The sequence below is a fragment of the Palaemon carinicauda genome, chromosome 7 (genome assembly GCF_036898095.1).
Source record: "Palaemon carinicauda isolate YSFRI2023 chromosome 7, ASM3689809v2, whole genome shotgun sequence".
NCBI lineage: Eukaryota > Metazoa > Arthropoda > Malacostraca > Decapoda > Palaemonidae > Palaemon > Palaemon carinicauda.
This window is the reverse complement of record NC_090731.1, coordinates 8,173,912-8,192,428: the sequence shown is the minus strand read 5'-3', so window position 1 is coordinate 8,192,428 and position 18,517 is coordinate 8,173,912. Positions and strand designations below refer to the sequence as shown.

Genomic DNA, 18,517 nt, shown 5'->3' with positions numbered 1-18,517 from the left:
AGTTCGGCGAAAACCTTCCCAAGTTGTCGGAATTCCTCCTACGGAGGGAATTGGATACAAAGGAGCGTCTGGCAGCCTCGATGTCTCTCCAGACAAACGTGGAGACAATGGCTAGCGACCCCAAGATGCCTGAGATGTTCATGGTAATGGCCAAGATCCATCTAGCCACGGTGACTAAGGACCTCTATAGCTTTGTCAAAGCGAGGAGGGCCTGCAGGGAGTTTGTGTTCGCCTCGACCACAGTGAGGCATGAACCCAAGAGACTCGTCTCATCTAGCATCTGGGGTAAAGATCTCTTTCCCAATGAGGTGGTCAAGGAAGTGGTGGACAAGGCAGCCACTGAGAACCGAAATCTTCTCCTTAAGTGGGGCCTGTCCCTTAAGAGGAAGTCTTCCCCTGATTAGGGCCCTCAGCCGAAAGGAAGGGCGAAGAAATCGAGGTTTTCTTCTTGTCCAGCCAAGCCTTTCAGACCACAACGACAGCAGCAGCAGCAGCCAGCTTTGCCTCCGGTACCACAACTGGTAGCCCAGACCCCGACCACCTTCCAATGGGTACCCCAAGCCGTGTCATCAGCATCCCCGGCATTCAATCCAGTGTTCGAAGGGCAATCGACCACGTTTCGAGCAAAGCCCAGAGGTGCAGCCAGAGGTTCGGCGAGACGCCCCTCTAGGGGAAGAGGTTTCAGAGGTGGTCGCGGCCAGGGAGGCAAGACTGCAGGGCAGTCAAAGTGAAGTGTCGCCGGTAGGAGGGAGACTACAGTATTTCCGGGATCGCTGGACCTTCGATCCCTGGGCCCACAGCCTGCTCAAAAATGGACTGGGTTGGAGTTGGTACAGTACTCCGCCCCTGTGCCCTCAATTTTTCCAACACTCCACCCCCGTTTTGGAGGAGTACATTCAAGAACTGTTGGAGTAAAAGGTGATCCGGAGGGTAAAGTCCATCAGGTTCCAAGGGAGGCTGTTTTGTGTTCCCAAGAAAGACTCGGGGAAACTCAGAGTCATTCTGGACTTGTCACCACTCAACAAGTTCATAATGAACCACAAGTTCAAGATGTTAACATTACAACACATAAGGGCCTTACTGCCCAAGAGGGCATATACCGTCTCCATCGATTTGTCAGACGCCTATTGGCACGTTCCAATAAGTCGCCGTCTCTCCCCCTACCTAGGATTCAAGCTACAACAAAAACTTTATGCTTTCAGAGCGATGCCTTTCGGGCTAAACATAGCTCCAAGGATCTTTACGAAGCTTGCGAGCGCAGCGCTCAAACAGTTACGCCTAAAAGGGTTCCAGGTAGTAGCCTACCTGGACGATTGGTTGGTGTGGGCAGCATCCAGAGCGGAATGCTTGCAAGCTTCCCTACAGGTGATTCAGTTCCTGGAATATCTAGGTTTCATGATCAACAGAAAGAAGTCTCGTCTTTCTCCAGCTCAGAGGTTCCAGTGGTTGGGAATTCACTGGGATCTAGTGTCACACCGTTTTTCCATTCCAATGTCGAAAAGGAAGGAAATAGCGGGGTCTGTCAAGAGACTTCTAGGTTCCGAGAGGATATCAAGACGCGAACAAGAGAGGGTTTTGGGCTCTCTTCAGTTCGCATCAGTAACAGACCCAGTGCTAAGAGCACAGCTAAAAGATGCAGCGGGAGTTTGGAGAACCTTTGCATCAAGAGAGCGAAGGGACTTGAAGACACCGGTCCCACTTCGGCTACGTTCTCTTCTCAGACCGTGGTCTCAAGCCAGTCGTCTAAAGAGGTCAGTACCTCTTCAGCCACCCCCCCCCCCTCAGTGACAATCCACACAGACGCCTCAAAGGTAGGGTGGGGAGGTCACTCCCATCGGAAAAAAGTGCAAGGGACCTGGTCCAAGCTATTTGGGACTTTTCACATAAACTTTCTAGAAGCTATGGCAGTGCTTCTTACCCTGAAGAAAGTATCCCAACGTCACTCGATCCATGTAAGGTTGGTACTGGACAGCGAGGTGGTAGTGAAATGTCTGAATCGGCGGGGATCGAGATCTCCACCTCTCAACCAGGTAATGTTAGCTATATTCCGACTGGCGCAGAAGAAGAAGTGGCACCTGTCAGCAGTTCACCTTCAAGGAGTCCGGAATGTGACCGCGGACGCTCTATCCACGGTTACACCGATAGTCGGAATGGTCCCTAGACGCAGGATCATTCTCCTTCATCTCGAGTCAAGTCCCAGAAATGCAGATAGACCTCTTCGCGACGAAGGACAACAAGAAGCTGCCGAGATATGTGTCCCCGTACGAGGACCCCTTGGCGGAAGCAGTAGATGCGATGTCCCTCGATTGGAACAGATGGTCCAGGATCTACCTGTTTCCCCCTCACAATCTGATGTTGAGGGTCCTCAACAAACTGAGATCCTTCAAGGGAGTAGCAGCAATAGTGGCCAACAAGTATCCGAACAGTGTATGGTTCCCTCTAGCTCTGGAACTACGACTAGAGCTTCTACCACTCCCGGACCCAGTTCTGTCCCAGCAAGTCCAGAAGTCGACTGTCTACGCTTCATTACAGAAAACCCGGACCCTGCAGCTCAATTTTCTCTCCCTAGCGGTGAAGAAACGGTTCGGAATCTCGAAAGATAGCATCGACTTCCTGGAAGAATATAAGTGCAAGTCTACTAGAAGGCAGTACGAATCAGCATGGAAGAAATGGGTAGCTTTTGTCAAAGACAAGAATCCGCACGAGATCTCTACGGAGTTCTGCCTATCCTTCTTCATCCACCTCCACGGACAGGGGCTGGCGGCTAACACGATTTCTACATGTAAGTCAGCTCTGACAAGACCCATTCTGTATGCCTTCCAGGTAGACCTCGCTAACGAGATTTTTAACAAGATCCCGAAGGCCTGTGCTAGGCTTAGACCTTCAGCTCCTCCAAAGCCTATTTCATGGTCTTTAGACAAAGTCCTTCATTTTGCCTCATTACTGGATAATGAGGAGTGTGCACTGAAGGACCTGACTCAAAAAGTGATCTTCCTTTTTGCCCTAGCTTCTGGGGCCAGAGTTAGTGAGATTGTAGCCCTCTCGAGAGAGGAGGGCCGGGTTCAGTTCCTGGATGGGAGAGAACTGAACCTGTTTCCGGACCCTACGTTTCTCGCTAAGAACGAGTTGCCCACCAACAGGTGGGGTCCCTGGAGAATCTGCCCTCTGAAAGAAGATGCATCTCTATGTCCCGTAGAATGCCTAAAGGTCTATCTTCGTAGAACTTCAGACTTCCATGGGGGCCAACTATTCAGAGGAGAAACATCGGGCTCGAATTTATCTTTAAATCAACTTAGGGCGAAAATTACATATTTTATTCGCAGAGCGGATCCTGACAGTTCACCCGCAGGTCATGATCCGAGGAAAGTTGCTTCATCCTTAAACTTCTTTAACTTTATGGATTTTGAACACCTTCGTTCATACACTGGCTGGAAGTTTTCCAGGGTATTCTTTCGCCACTATGCTAAGCAAGTGGAGCAGCTAAAGAGGTCTGTGGTAGCAGTTGGTTGCGTCGTTAACCCTGTTGTTTAACTCTGCGAGGAACAGTGGATTTAATTGGGACTTTGATTCTTGGGTGAGTGTATAGTTATATGCGTTGCTATAACTAGTAGTGAAGGCTCTGGGAGCCCACAATGACTGTTCCAGCGTTATGGTGATTGTAGCACAAGTACAGACAGGTGTGCCGAGCGTTTCTGACGCTAATGTCAGTGGATAGTAACATGGACGTTTAACTTTGATACCTTGGTATGTGACAAGTGACCTAATTGTTTTCTTTCAGATAACCATACATCCATGCACTACAGTACTTGTGTAAATTGTTGGTCATCCACCTATCATATGTATATAATTGTGGTAACCATGTCTATTTATTGTTAATAAATAAACTTGTTCTCGGGAACCTTGCGTCTCCTTCACCTATATTGATTTCATTTTAATTATTGAGCATTCAGCCTATGTATATTAATCGGGGATATCTATAATAGCCTGTTCCTTAATGCAAGCCTTGTTGCACTGGTTTATACTTTCCTTAGCATAAAGGGCTCCACCCTTCTCTGAGGACGGTGGCGGCAGCAAGTTCAATCCTACGCAGATATAACCTTTTTGTCTATTTCTACTTCGACCAGGGTGCTGGTCGGGGTTTTTCCCTTGGATGCTGTAGTTCCGTAAGGACTATGCTTTACTTCATATAGAGTGAGACCACGATATTGTATTGGCTTGCGAGTGATTCATACATAGGTATATGTACTCTTCGTTCGTTTCTAGAGTCTAGTAGGACTCCTCCCTGTAGGGGGCAGGAAGCGCTTTCATGGCTTATGATTAGTGAAAAGATGTATAACGGTAACATCTTAGGTCTTTCAGTCGAGTTGACTAAGAAACATTCCTGAGGAGTACGGCACGTATTGAGAATCCACAGATACAGTAATGCTCTGGTATACTTCCATCAAGACGACATGGCTTGAGCCCAAAAAACGGATTTTGAGCGAAGCGAAAAATCTATTTTTGGGTAAGATGGCCATGTCGTCCTGATGGACCCGCCCTGTCCCTTTTCAAAAAAAAAAAAAGAAAAGAAAAGGGCTGTAGGACCCCTCCCTACATACAGTATCTGTAGCACCTCGTGTATCGCTACAAGGAATACAGATAGCGCAGCGAGCGGCGCAGGGCACGCTTACGAAACGGGGAGGAGAGATGCCTTACGAACGGCTCCCCCCTTTCTTATCGTTTTCGTTTTTTTTGCCATTTGACCCCTACGAAGTGTTAACTCTATTCGGGGTATAGATTGCTATGTGGCGTGTCAAGAATACGTCCGCTGATATTTACGATATCCCTAAGGTCTTTTTAGGGATACTCGCTCCAGGAGTTAGAATTCTGGGTACCTTAAGGTAAATTCTCTGGGAATATCACCGTAGTTGTAATATACCCTAGGAAGCTGCCTTTAAGGAACTTCCATCAGGACGACATGGCCATCTTATCCAAAAATAGATTTTTCGCTTCGCTCAAAATCCGTTGCCTAGTCTATTTTTTTTTCTCTCAAATTTTACTAGTATGACTTGTTTTCTTGTTCTCTTTTGACACTTTCTGCTTCTTTCAGTATGTTCTTAATATAACAATTTAAACATACAAACAAGCAGACAAAAAAAATTAGAACATACTTTTGAGAGACTTGTAGAAAGCTTCTAATTGTGAATATCATATAGATAAGAAAAACGAATAATCTATCTCTCGGTAAATCAAAGAAAAATTTTTAATATGGAATACTAAAAGAAATTGTCACGGTATTTTTAAAGAACTGTAAATAAATAAGCTGGCTACTCTTTTCAACGAAAGGTCACCTACGGGGCCGGACGTAATTGCCTTTACATTTTTTAAGACTTTTAGCAAGAAACCAGTTTAAATCAATGTGTAGATTTCTCCTACTCAAAACTGCAATTATCGGAATTTTCAAAATTGCAACTACGGTAGTCAATCGCCCCTAAGTGTTGGCTGGCTGTAAAAACGCTTCAGTGTCCCTTTCTTTATCCTCATTTTAATCTTTCTCCTCGCCATAGCAATTATATCACATTTCGATGGACTGAATCAACGAGCTAAATTTTGAGCCCAAAAGTTCGTTGAGTATATGTGTGCAGCTATAGCTGTGACTTTGACCGTCAACATTTGCCCTGTGAATGAGTACACATAGTATGGAGCTGAGCAAGATCTAGTAGCCTTGTTCGTTGCCAGTTCCATGCTTGTGCGTTTTAGGCTGCTGATGTCGCAGCAGCTTGTTACTGCCACCCGGAACCATGCAATGTGGACACATCCTTAAAGGCTTGAAAGATTGCTCATGAGTGGCAGAGGCAAGGGAAAGTGGCAATACCCTAGAGTAGTGTTTCTGTCACCGTATGTTAAAAGGTTATTCCCTCTTCAATTCTAAAATTACAGTTTGCTCTCATTCTTTGCAGGTTCTTTGTTTGCGATACCTATTGAATAAATAACCACGTATTTGCGGCTTTGCAATAAGTACTCTCACGGGGACCAACGATTTCAAACTGACAGTGCCCTTTTCCTCTTCACCCAGCACAGCATCCATCTATCGCTGACTTGGCCTCGCTCTTGCTTAGTGTGTCCTTGCCTGTACCTCTCCCAATTTATCCCGATGTATTTTTCCCTATTTTTGCTTTGCCTTTCTTCAAAATCATGGCCCCTGGAGAGCTGTTTTGACTAAAAAGGTTTTGCTAAATGGCAGGGGAAGGTCATGATGCGTGAGGAAAGGGATAAAAGTCCTTGAAGTGCTAGAAATGAATGATGCCATAGGAAAGTTAAGTTTGTTGTCAGCAAGAATACCGTTAGGTACAGAGCGAAGAATGCAGCTAAGATTTGCTCTGCTGTGGCTGCTAGTGCCCCACACAGTCTAAAGGTTGTCCAAAGTGAGGGAAAGGGCATGATAAAGATTGAGAATCCCTTTTTTTGTGGATCTAGGACCAGTATCGTAAGGGGATCGTAGTAGATTTGTTCACTATTCAGGGGGTGTGGGAAAGCCATCTCTATTCCGCCATTTCAAGGAGCATGATCCTCATCAATCCACCAAACAAGACGTCGCAACCCTACAGACTCCATTCCAAAGGCTGGTTTGACAAGTTTAAGTGATGTTTTGACCTGAAGAACATAATCTGGAATATGGATGAAATGGGTAAGTTTAGGGATATTTATATTTAGAATTCTTATGTTCTATAGTTACTGTACAGTTTGTGTAATTATTTTGCTTAAATCTTTTTTATTGTTTTGGCTTGGTTTAGTGTAGCGTAGACGCATGTTTGCAGTAGATATGTATTGCAAGAAACTATGGTTTTGCCAATTTGAATTGGTTTTTGGTGCCTTCAGTACCTGTACATACAGTACTATACTGTGCAATATCTGATTTATTTAGATTTTTGCATTTTCAGTGTTTGTACACTTCATGTGAATGTTATAGTAAATGCTTTTTCTTAAATTTACATGTGAAGTAATTTAATTTATGTAGTGTATTCTGAAGATAATCTATTGTATTTTAATTACATACATTTAATTTTAATTTCTTTTATTTCTTAGCAGGTTTATTTTGGAAGAGGGTGACCCAGGAGACATTCATTGCTAAGGAGGAATGGTGTGCTGTCGGTTATAAGGCAGCAAAAGACAGGTAGGGTAACGGTGTATTTTATGAATAGTACTTGCCTGGCAGTTATATATATATAGCTGAGTCTCCGACTCCGGCAGAATTTAATCGAAAATCGCGGCAACTGCCTTGTGGTGGTTGTGTGGTTAGATGGTTAACAACCCTTACAGGGTGGTACTTGGAATCATTCCAGTTTTCTGTTCCTCAGATTATCTCTGCCAACCGGATCGACAACATCGTTGGTCCGCCATTTAGAGTTTTTCTGATCGCTTTCCCTTTATCGCCTTTTTGGACTTCGTTTTTGGTGAAGTACACTGTGTTGGGACTTGGCAATCGTGTATGGTTTTTGTTTTTTGTCTTTTTTCCTTTCTTATCATGAGTGGAAAAAATTCATTTTCGTATTTGTGCGAATGATATTTGCAAGGTAAGGTTACCGAAGGTGTCGGTTGACCCTCACACTATCTGTATGTGTTGCAGGGGGTTTGAATGTGCTCTAGATAATAGGTGCAAGGAATGCGAGGTTTCAAATGATGATAATTGGTTAGCTATGAAGCGCTATGTGCGCAAACTTGAAGTTGATAGAGTTAGGAGAGCTAAATCAAAGTCAAAGTCTGCTAGTGAGCCTAGCTTAGATTTATCTATTGACCCTTTAATTGTAACCTCTTTGGAAGTTATTCCTTCCCCAAATGAAGTAACTCCTGCCCCTTCTACAGGATCTGTGCCTACGGATGACCCTGGGTATGCTAAATTAGCTGCTGAATTAGAGGCCATTAAAGCACAATTGGAGGCCTTTAAAGGTAAGGGTGTAAGTGAAATTAGTGCTTGTGAAAGTGCAGTGGAGGTGGATGCTGATCAAATCTGTCATACCCCTAGGTCTAGACCTCCTACCAAGCTCCCAGGACCAAGGGAGAAGGTACGTCGAAAGCCGAAAGGGGGTGAGAGGTGCTTATCCTCGGTCAGTCATCGCCTCAGACAGTCCTGTTGCGATCTCCTAGGCTGCTCTGGACCCCCGTAGAAAAGGCGTGTCGGATACGTTTGTGTCTTCGCCTGATCCTTCTCCCAGACGTAATTGGCGTTACGAATCGAGACCAACGAAGAGAGGGTGGAACCGGGATGTGCAGTCTCGCTCTCCCTCTACCGGTTCGAGTAGCCGAGATCCTGATCCTTCGGAAGATGATTTCGATGTTGTTCCTGTTAAGAGGGCGAAACAGAGTCTCCTTAGCCCAGTTAATCCTGCTAAACTCCCTGCTTCTGCCAGTGCTCCCAGTCAAGCCGTACGACAACAGCCTTCTTCGGAACCGCAAGAGCCAGCGGAGGTTGCTAAAGCTTTCATGGTTGTTATGCAGGAACAACTTTCAGCCACCCTTCATAGTCCGTCAGATGTAAGGACGTCTCTTTAACTGTTAAGAGATCATCTTCAAAGAGAGAACTTAGTATCTCTCCCAAGAAACCTCTGCGCACTTTGTCGGCCGTAAGACAATGCACACCCTCTTCATTGGCACGCTGCCAGGAATTTCCTACCCCCCTCTCTCGGCGCCAGGACGATAGTGCCTCTCGTTCTCGGCACCGGGACGATTCCGTTTCTCATTCGAAACGCCAGGACGTTACCGCCTCGTTTCTTAGGAAACAGGACGATTGCAGTCTGCATCTTCAAGACGAAGGCAGCCTGCATCTTCAGGACGATTCCGTTTCTCGTCATCGTGACGATACCGCTTCTCGTCATCGTGGCGATACCGCTTCTCGTCATCGTGGCGATACCGCTTCTCGTCATCGTGGCGATACCGCTTCTCGTCATCGTGGCGATACCGCTTCTCGTCATCGTGGCGATACCGCTTCTCGTCATCGTGGCGATACCGCTTCTCGTCATCGTGGCGATACCGCTTCTAGTCATCGTGGCGATACCGCCTCTCGTCATCGTGGCGATACCGCCTCTCGTCATCGTGGCGATACCGCCTCTCGTCATCGTGGCGATACCGCCTCTCGTCATCGTGGCGATACCGCTTCTCGTCATCGTGGCGATACCGCTTCTCGTCATCGTGGCGATACCGCTTCTCGTCATCGTGGCGATACCGCTTCTCGTCATCGTGGCGATACCGCTTCTCGTCATCGTGGCGATACCGCTTCTCGTCATCGTGGCGATACCGCTTCTCGCCGACAGGATGTTAACGGCGCTCGGCGCCAGGATTCAAACAGCTCTTGGTGCCAGACTGCTTGCAACCGCTTCTCGCCGACAGGATGTTAACGGCGCTCGGCGCCAGGATTCAAACAGCTCTTGGTGCCAGACTGCTTGCAGCCCAACTCTTCAAGATGTTATCCTTGAGCAGGACCTCGAAGATATTTCGGAAGAGGAAGAAAAACCTGCCGACTCTTCTAGTGATTATAAGGTTCTTTCTCGCTCTCTTTTGGAACTTTATGGGGAGGAATTTCAACCTTCGGCCCCTCATTCTCCTCAGTCTCAATTTACCAGGAAGAAAGCTACAAAGTCTTCGGCCTTCATCAAAATGAAACTTTCAATTTGGGCCAGGAAAGCTCTCGCTAAGGTGGATGATTGGATGAAGGAACGGAGACAAGCTGTCAAGACCACCTTTTCTTTTCCACCATCTCGGCTCGCTTCCAAGGCCAGTATGTGGTATGAGACAGGGGAACCTTTGGGGTTAGGAGTGCCTGCCTCCTCCCAAGGTGACTTCTCTGCTCTTGTGGACTCGGCAAGAAGGCATGCTTTAAACTCTGCCAAGGGGATGTGGTCCATGTCGGATCTTGATCACCTCGTCAAGGGAATTTTCAGGGTTTTCGAGGTTTTCAGCTTCCTGGACTGGTCTCTCGGGACTCTGGCCAGGAAGTCTGAACTCCTGGAGGACACGAAGGACCTGACGAGTATCGTGTCCTACATGGACAAAGCTCTAAGGGATGGAGCGAATGAATTGGCTTCCCTTTTCTCAGCAGGGGTCTTAAAGAAGAGGGCCCTTTTGTGCTCTTTCACCTCTAGATCTGTGACTGTTGCCCAGAAGTCTGAGCTGCTTTACGCCCCTTTTTCACGTCATCTTTTTCCTGAAGCTCTGGTCAGAGATATCTCCCTTTTTCTGGCACAGAAGGCTACTCAGGACCTTTTGTCTCGGTCTGTTCCTCTGAAGAAGGAAGATAAGAAGTTTCAACAGCCCTTTCGGGGCAGGACCTCCGCGAGAGTGGATTTTAGGGGGAGAAGACAAGAATCGGGACAAGGACCAGCAGAGTTGCGTTTAGGCACCCGTCCAAAAAATGAGATGGAAGTCCTCCAGACACCAGTAGGGGCAAGACTGTCTCGTTTTTGGCAGTCTTAGAAAAGGAGAGGGGCGGACACCTGGTACCTCTCGGTCGTCAAGGAAGGTTACAAGATCCCCTTTTTAAAGAAACAACCTCTCTCTGACACTCCCCTAGCCTTAGTGGCTCAGTACACCGACGCGGGGAAACGAGAGGCTCTTCTGGAGCTAGTCGACCAGATGTTGGTCAAGGGAGCAATAGAGCCGGTTCAAGACCTCGCCTCCCCAGGCTTTTACAATCTCCTGTTTCTGGTTCCCAAGAATTCGGGTGGATGGAGACCAGTCCTAGCTGTCAGCTCTCTGAACGCCTTTGTGGAGAAAACAAAGTTCTCCATGGAGACGACTCGGTCAGTGCTGGCTGCAGTTCGTCCAGGCGACTGGATGGTATCTCTCGACCTGCAGGACGCTTATTTTCACGTCCCCATTCATCCGTATTCAAGGAGATATCTGAGATTTTTGTTCCAGGGCAAGTGCTTCCAATTCAGGGCACTTTGGTTCGGTCTGAGCACAGCTCCCCAAGTTTTCACCAGACTAATGGCGAATGTGGCAGGCTGGTTACACCAGGAGGGGATAAGGGTATCCTTCTATCTAGACGACTGGCTGATCCGATCACAGTCGAAAGAAAAATGTCTGGAGGACCTAATGAAGACGTATACGATGACTCAGGACCTGGGACTCATCGTCAACTGGGGGAAGTCTCAGACCGAACCGAATCAGACTATTCTCTATTTGGGGATAGTTCTGAATTCGGTTCTTTTTCGGGCTTCTCCCTCCCAGGAGAGGCAGACCAGGTGCCTGGACAAAGTCAAAGACTTTTTAAGGAAGCAGGAATGCTCAGCGAAGGAGTGGATGAGTCTGCTGGGAACTCTATCCTCCCTGGAGCAGTTTGTCCCGTTGGGGAGACTGCACCTAAGGCCTCTGCAACACTTCCTCGCAAAGGTTTGGAACAGAAAGATCCAGGAGGACTCTCTTTCTTTTCCCATACCGACAAAGATCAAGGATCTTTTGATGTGGTGGCTGGACCCAGCTCTGTTGGGAAAAGGGATCTCCTTGTTCAAGAACAACCCCGACCTAGTGTTATTCTCAGACGCGTCCGAGTCAGGCTGGGGAGCAACACTAGGGAGCAAAGAGGTCTCGGGTATTTGGGAAGGGAGTCAGATCAGTTAGCATATCAGCAGGAAGGAATTATGGCCATTTTGTTAGGGCTATAGGTCTTCAAAGCCTCGGTGCCAGAAAAGACTGTGGAGATCAATTCCGACAACACCACAGCTCTCGCGTACATAAGGAAGCAAGGGGGAACTCGCTCCCTCTCTCTGTTCACAACTGCGAGAGAGCTTCTCCTTTGGGAGAACGAGAACGAGACTCTGCTGTTGACAACGTTTGTTCAAGGGCAGAGAAACATCAGGGCAGACATGCTCAGCAGGAGGGGACAAGTCCTTCCCACAGAGTGGACTCTCAACCCGCATGTCTGTCGGAGCCTCTGGAGGTTGTGGGGCAGAACTGTAATAGACCTTTTCGCCTCCAGTCTAAACAAGAGGATCCCCAACTACTGCTCCCTAATCCCGGACGAGGAAGCTGTTCCAGTGGACGCCTTCTTGATAGATTGGACGGGGCTGGACATGTATGCCTTTCCCCCGTTCAAGATCATCAATCTGGTTGTCAGGAAATTCGCTCTCCTCGATTCGGGACGAATGATCCTAGTGGCTCCATTCTGGCCTGCGAGGGAATGGTTCACCGTAATGGTAGGCTTGCTGATGGACGTTCCAAGAAGACTCCCTGCAAGTCCAGATCTTCTCGGACAACCCCACTTCGAGAGATTTCATCAAAACCCCCTCGCTCTCAATGTGACTGCCTTCAGACTGTCAAGAAGCTCGTTAGATCTCGAGGCTTTTCGGCACAAGCGGCGAAAGCTATTGCCAGAGCAAGGAGGATCTCTTCACAAAGAGTCTACCAGTCAAAGTGGGAGACCTTTAGAGCTTGGTGCAAAAGGCACAAGGTTTCCTCGTCCTCTACCTCTCTAAGCCAGATTGCAGACTTTCTTTAGTACCTCAGGCAGGATGCTAAGCTGGCTGTATCTACCATTAAAGAATACAGGAGCATGCTTTCAACCGTCTTTAGGCATAGAGGCTCTGAGTTATCTCAGAATAAGGACTTGCAGGACCTCATTAGATCTTTTGAGACGACGAAGCAGGTGCAGTTAAGACCCCCTTCTTGGAACCTGAATGTGGTGTTTAAGTTTTTGTGCTCCAAGAAGTTTGAGCCTATCTCGCAAGCCTCTCTGAGAGATGTGACTAAGAAAACCCTCTTCCTTCTGACTCTAGTGACTGCCAGGAGGATCAGCGAGGTCCAGGTAATCGAGAAGCGTGTAGGCTTCACCCAAAATGGAGCGGTTTGTACCATAAGGTTCGACTTTCTCGCCAAGAATGAGAACCCTTCGAAACCCTGGCCCAGGACTTTTGAAGTCGCTAACCTCACGAATCTAGTGGGTCAGGAACAGGAAATACTCCTCTGCCCGGTTAGGGCTCTCAAGGCTTATTTGGCCCACACTAAGAACGTGAGGGGTGCTTCCAACTCCTTATGGTGTTCGGTGAAGGATCCTCAAAAACCCCTGTCAAAGAATGCTTTGTCCTTTTTCCTGGGGGAAACTATTAGGGAAGCCCACCTCTTTTGTGAGGAAGAGAACTTCGCCCTGTGGAAAGTACGAGGTCACGAAGTAACAGGCATTGCTATCTCTCTGGCATACCGGAAAAATAAGTCGGTTAGGCAGATCATGGACGCAACGTTCTGGAGGAGCAACTCTGTCTTCGCTTCTCATTACCTCAGAGAGGTAAGAGTGGACTATGACAAGTGTTATACCTTGGGCCCATACGTAGCTGCGGCTTCTGTTTTAGGCAAAGGAGATACTACCCCCACTCAACCTTAGTTTGTGTACTTGTATATGGGTTTTTGTTTTTTATGGTTGTCAGAGGTCCTCGTCTTGTGGTCCGGTTCCCTCAGTCCAGATAGATAGCTTATGTCTATTTCTGCAAGATTAGATGGTTAGTTTTAGTAAGGTTGCAATTCTTTTTTTATTTTATGGGGCGAAGGTAGTTTCTGAAGTCTAGTCAAGTTGTTGGTCCTACCCCTTTGACAGACTCGATTGAGTTGTTTGCAGCGTAGCAGGTCTACAACTGGCTGAACGCTCCCTAAGGGAAAGCGACTCTAGAGGCAGTTACCTCTGAAGTCGGCTACCTTGGCATGTAAGAAATCAAGGTGTTTTTCTCCTACAACTCTTTTGTTGTTTCCCCAACTATGTTTTTCTATCTTTCCCTCCTCCAAATGTGTGAATGTATGTATGTATGTATGTATGTATGTATGTATGTATGCCAGGTAAGTATTCATAAAACTTTGTTTTATCATAAAAACTCCATATTTTTTTTTCTTCATTCTCTAATTGAAATGTTCAGTAAAATGAACTTTCACTTTTTATTGATTGTTTAATTTTACGTTTCTTGAATTTTATTATTTTTCGTCATAATAGAAGTGCCTTTTCTGTATTCCCCAGGTGTACGTTGAGTATGTACAGTGATGGCGGGGCCACCTTATTAAACCCGACTTTATTTATGTCGCCAAGACCCCCGTGCACTTCAGCATCACAACATGAATTTTTTCTTCTTCATGCCCAATCAAAAGGCATGGACGATGAAGGAGCTCCTCTTGAGCTAGTTCCAGTACTGCTTCCAGAAGAGAAGGACTACCTTTAGAGTAAGGGCATGGAATTAAAGGTCCTTCTCATTCTTGACAACACTCCCGGACGTCCATCCTACATTGGGAGGATGATCCCTAACGTGCAAGTGGTGTGCTCTTTCCTCTGAACACCACTTCCCTCATCCAGCCTATGGATGAGGCCCACTACAGCCGAAAAGTAATGGTGTGACCCAAGAAGCCACTGATCTCAATCGTGACCTCAACATGGACTATTAGAAGAAGTTCATGATTGCAGGCCGCTGGCTGCCTGTCAGTTGTCTGATTCTGTTCACTACGCCAAGCCAGAGACTGCGAATGTCTGCTGGAAATTTGTGTGGCCAGGGTGTGTCAAGGATTTTAGCAGCTTCAGTCCTGACAATGCTTTCCATCATTGTCAAGATGATCATGACTTGGACGAAGGCAGTTAAATGTTTTACTTTAGTGGCAGAGGACATCATCTTAGAGGTACTAGATGGCCATGACCAGGAGCTGACTGACGAGAACCTGGCTGAGTTAGTCTGTTCAGCAATTAAGGAAGAGGAGGTGGCCGATGAACTTTACAAGGATGTAGAAGGTAATGCGCTCAAAGTTGGCAGTGATATCATGGTTGGTGGAAGAGTTGAAACAAAGGGCAAAAAGCATTAATCATTCCATGATACGTGCGCTGTTCATGTGTTCCATGACAAGACTTTTGTTGGCTACAAGAACATCTAGGATATGATGAAGTCGGCGAAGCAGCTCCCATAACTTTCTTACCCAGTCGTAAGAAACGGCAACCTCCACCCCCACCCCATGCCACCCCCAGAGCCTGAGTCAATGTCATCACCAACATCCTCCTAAAACCATGGAATCTCCTGACTAACCCCCCCCCCCCCTACCTCTGCCTCTCCCAGAGCCTGAGCCTCTACCATCACCACCACCACCTCCAACTATGAAACCGATCCTCCAGCAAACTTCCCCTGGAAACCACCATCAAGCTTTGTTATGATTATGGTGCTGCCAATTCTCCTTCAATTGCAGAATGGCAAGATAGTCTTCTTCATACATTTTTTCATTTTTACAGTTTGGTTCAAGTACAGTACAGTACTATCCGGTACTAATGCATTTTAAATCTTTTTCCTTACAGCAGTGATGACTCTTCCATGTAGACATGTCCTCTTAATATCTCTATCCTGTACTAATCCTTTTTAAATATTTTTCTTTACACCAGCGATGAGTCTTCAGTGTAGAAGTGTCCTGCCATGCAGCTATGTCCCTTCTTCGTTTATGTCTTCCATTTGTAAGTGCACAGCTTATCCTCCATCCACCTTTCCAACTGTGCCTTTTGGCAGAATATGTTTTGCTAAGTACGTATATTATAACAGTACTTTATTATTTTTGTTTTTGCAAACTATTACTGTAATATAGAAAAATTTCTAAGTACGGTACATACCGAACATACATGATCAGATCATACCGTACTTCTGTATTCTTTTAAAATAGTTTCACTAATAGATGTGTATTTTCGACAGCTATATTTGTATATACTGTACAGTACTTGAGAGATTTAACTGTGTGATTCTCTACAGTATGCAAGTAACGATGCATCAAGAATGGAATCGTGCCTCAAGACTTGATACTGCGTAGAAGTTTATATGAAAGTGGTTGGTGGTGTTAAATGTGTACACTTAAGTTTTTCACTTTTAATTGTTCTAAACTATATTTTACTGTTACGTAATATACAGTATAGTATGCATAAATTCTACTGTACTTCACAGTATTTACAATTTACTACAGTAATGTACAGAAGATTTAGAAATATGTCGATTTGACAAAAATGGGACAAATCCACTTTCCAAAAACTGTGAATACTTGGTGTCACCTTGACTAGTAAAGGTGTACAGTAGTGATAGTACTGTACATATATTACAGTAATGTACACTACAGTATCGTCAAGTGCTATATTGATAAAAGCAACAGCATTTTGTCATTAGCACATTATTTATCTGTAAGTGTGGCGATGATTAGTATTGTGTATCACAGTCTTATGTACATGTACAGTACACTTGCAAAAATGTGTTCATACTGTTATACAACACTTATACTGTGATATAAACTGAGTAAATAAAAGATCGGGTAGTACGGTGGGTTACTTGGTGTACTGGCCGACCACTCTAAGGCAATGGGCAGTGAGTTGTTAGGCTTAGGAGTTAGTGTACCCTAGGTCATCTTTTTGTGCTTGTTGCCTAACCCACCCGAATAAGGAGGGATGACTATCTACGAGAAGTGCATTGAAAATATGCATATACTTCAAATAATTTTATTTTTTTTCTCTACAACAGCACCCTTGGGAGCTCAAATGCAATTGAAAATAAACTTAAAATTGTTAATGTTTGCTTTTTAGTCCTTATTTCCGCCCCCCCCCCCCCCTTACTGAAAACTTAAAATTCCTCCCTATGGGGAATCACCCCCTTTGGTTGAGAACCTATGCCATAATGATAGCACCCGAGCCCCCTTTTCACTCGACCTAGAGCCAAGGAGGGCCAGGCAATGGCCACTGAGTATTCTGCAGATAGACTTTCAGGTCCCCCTACAAAACCCTCGTCCTTGTCTCAAAAGGATGGTGAAATTACAGACGCTATAAGAGCTCGAGCAGCTCCCTAACTACATTCGGCAAATCGCTAGGCAGGGACGTTTCCAGTAGGCTACAAGTGATTACCTAAAACGAGATGCATCAATTATAAATGTCAAGCCAAAAATTATATAGATGGGTTGTTTGTATTAGATAAAATAAAATTTGTTGGATATCAAAGGTTATATGTAGATGGGGAAATTTTGAAAATCTATCCCCTTTTCTATTTGAAATCGACAAACTGAGAGCTTTTATGCAGCCAAGAGCGGATGAATGATAATTTGGAGGAATGAAATTGCCTTCAAATTAAGTGATTATGCATACTTGCAGTAATTACAATAGAATATAAAACGCAATTTGTATTTCGGCAACCATATTCAGAATTTTGCTGCCCACATGTCAGATTAACTCCTGGCGTATTTTACTTTTACCAACCACATGACTGGGAAGCTGGAACTTAGCAACTAATAGATTTAACTTGATGCAAATATCCTTACCTTTTTTTTTTCTTCTTCGTGGATTGGAATGATTGACCCACCCCTTCTTTTATTCATATTGACGAATTTCTTTCATTTTTGCATGATCAAAGAATTAAAAATTTTCAATTTTGCTTTAATTACAATGACATATTATCGATTGATTATGGACCGTTTTCAGGAACGAAATCCATTACCTGAAATTTTGTGAAAATTCTTATTTAGGGTTCCGGATGCATAGAAATATCGCCCGTTAAAACTCGCGATTTCGCTTCATTAAAACCATTTTACTTCGGGGCGAGCTCAAACTCTTGTTCGCTTTTTTCTCAACATATTTTTAATTTGAAATACTTTAAAAGATAAAATTGTTTGAATTTATAATTCTTGTATCACTTTAATTCCATGTTATATAAACTTTAGTTACTCTTAAAGGTCACTAGTTTTCATATACAGAATATTTTATGCAAATTGTAAGTGTACATACTGAGTTATAAAACCTTAGAATTATTTCATAAGATTTTATATTAATATATCATTATTTCTTCAAATATTCTTCATTATTGAGAACGGCTTCAAAGTATTTCTATAGAGATTGGTTGAATGGGCGTTAGAATATCTAATCATGGGCTTTTAGTGGTGGTGTTGACGTATATCCTATGTACGTACCAAATGCGTAAAAATGCGCAAGACCGTCTAACACATTAAAGTTTAGTCTCGTTATCTGGGCAAATTTTTGGCTTTTGGCCTACATGGTTAGTGTCTCTTAGCACTTAGTAATATGTAAGAGAGAGACAGAAATAGAACATACCTTCGACTCTGTTCTTCTTTCTTTGATTAGAGAGACGAAGTAAACTTTTATTTACGAATACCAGACTGTGTATAAGGAAAACCAATTGTCTATTATTCAGAAAATTTTGAAATGGTAAATGGGCACCAAATCAGAAAAAGGTTGCCCACCGGGCTGAATATACTCAAATAAATATATAAAATTACTTTTTTAGCAATGAAAATTTTCAATTAAAAAAAATAAAAAAATAAAAACTTGGCCTTGAGTTTCTCCTAGTCAAAAAAACAATGTTCTATATTTCCAAATCTCCAACAAAGAGATGGTCAGCCGCACTGAAGTCCAGTGTATAGTTGGCTCATAGATTTTGTTACGGCCTTTACTTAGGTTATTCAGTAGCTTTATCATTCTATTTTTTAGGAGTGGTTGACCTATACAAAGCTACCGGCCACGCTAGATCTTAATTTGGCAAATTATGTTGCTTGCCAAGTTGGG

The 18,517-nt window shown here is 44.8% G+C and overlaps 1 protein-coding gene across 5 annotated transcripts in view; it reads left to right on the top strand.

Annotated features, from left to right (window-relative positions):
* The window catches only part of LOC137643823 (tigger transposable element-derived protein 1-like), a 37,689-nt gene extending 21,647 nt beyond the window's left edge, over nucleotides 1–16,042 (top strand). Inside the window, exons 1-4 of one of the 5 annotated variants that reach the window (XR_011045081.1) lie at nucleotides 5,448–6,667; nucleotides 7,066–7,153; nucleotides 13,970–15,497; nucleotides 15,663–16,042. Coding sequence is in view for 2 of the 5 variants with exons in the window: in XM_068376522.1 (XP_068232623.1) it covers nucleotides 6,655–6,667; nucleotides 7,066–7,153; nucleotides 13,970–14,168 (300 nt within the window). In the remaining 3 variants the exon portion in view is untranslated. Of the gene's footprint in view, nucleotides 1–5,447; nucleotides 6,668–7,065; nucleotides 7,154–13,969 lie in introns of those variants that run through there. The other 4 variants (XR_011045079.1, XM_068376523.1, XM_068376522.1 and 1 more) reach the window with 4 other exon arrangements.
* The last annotated feature ends 2,475 nt before the right edge of the window (nucleotides 16,043–18,517 follow it).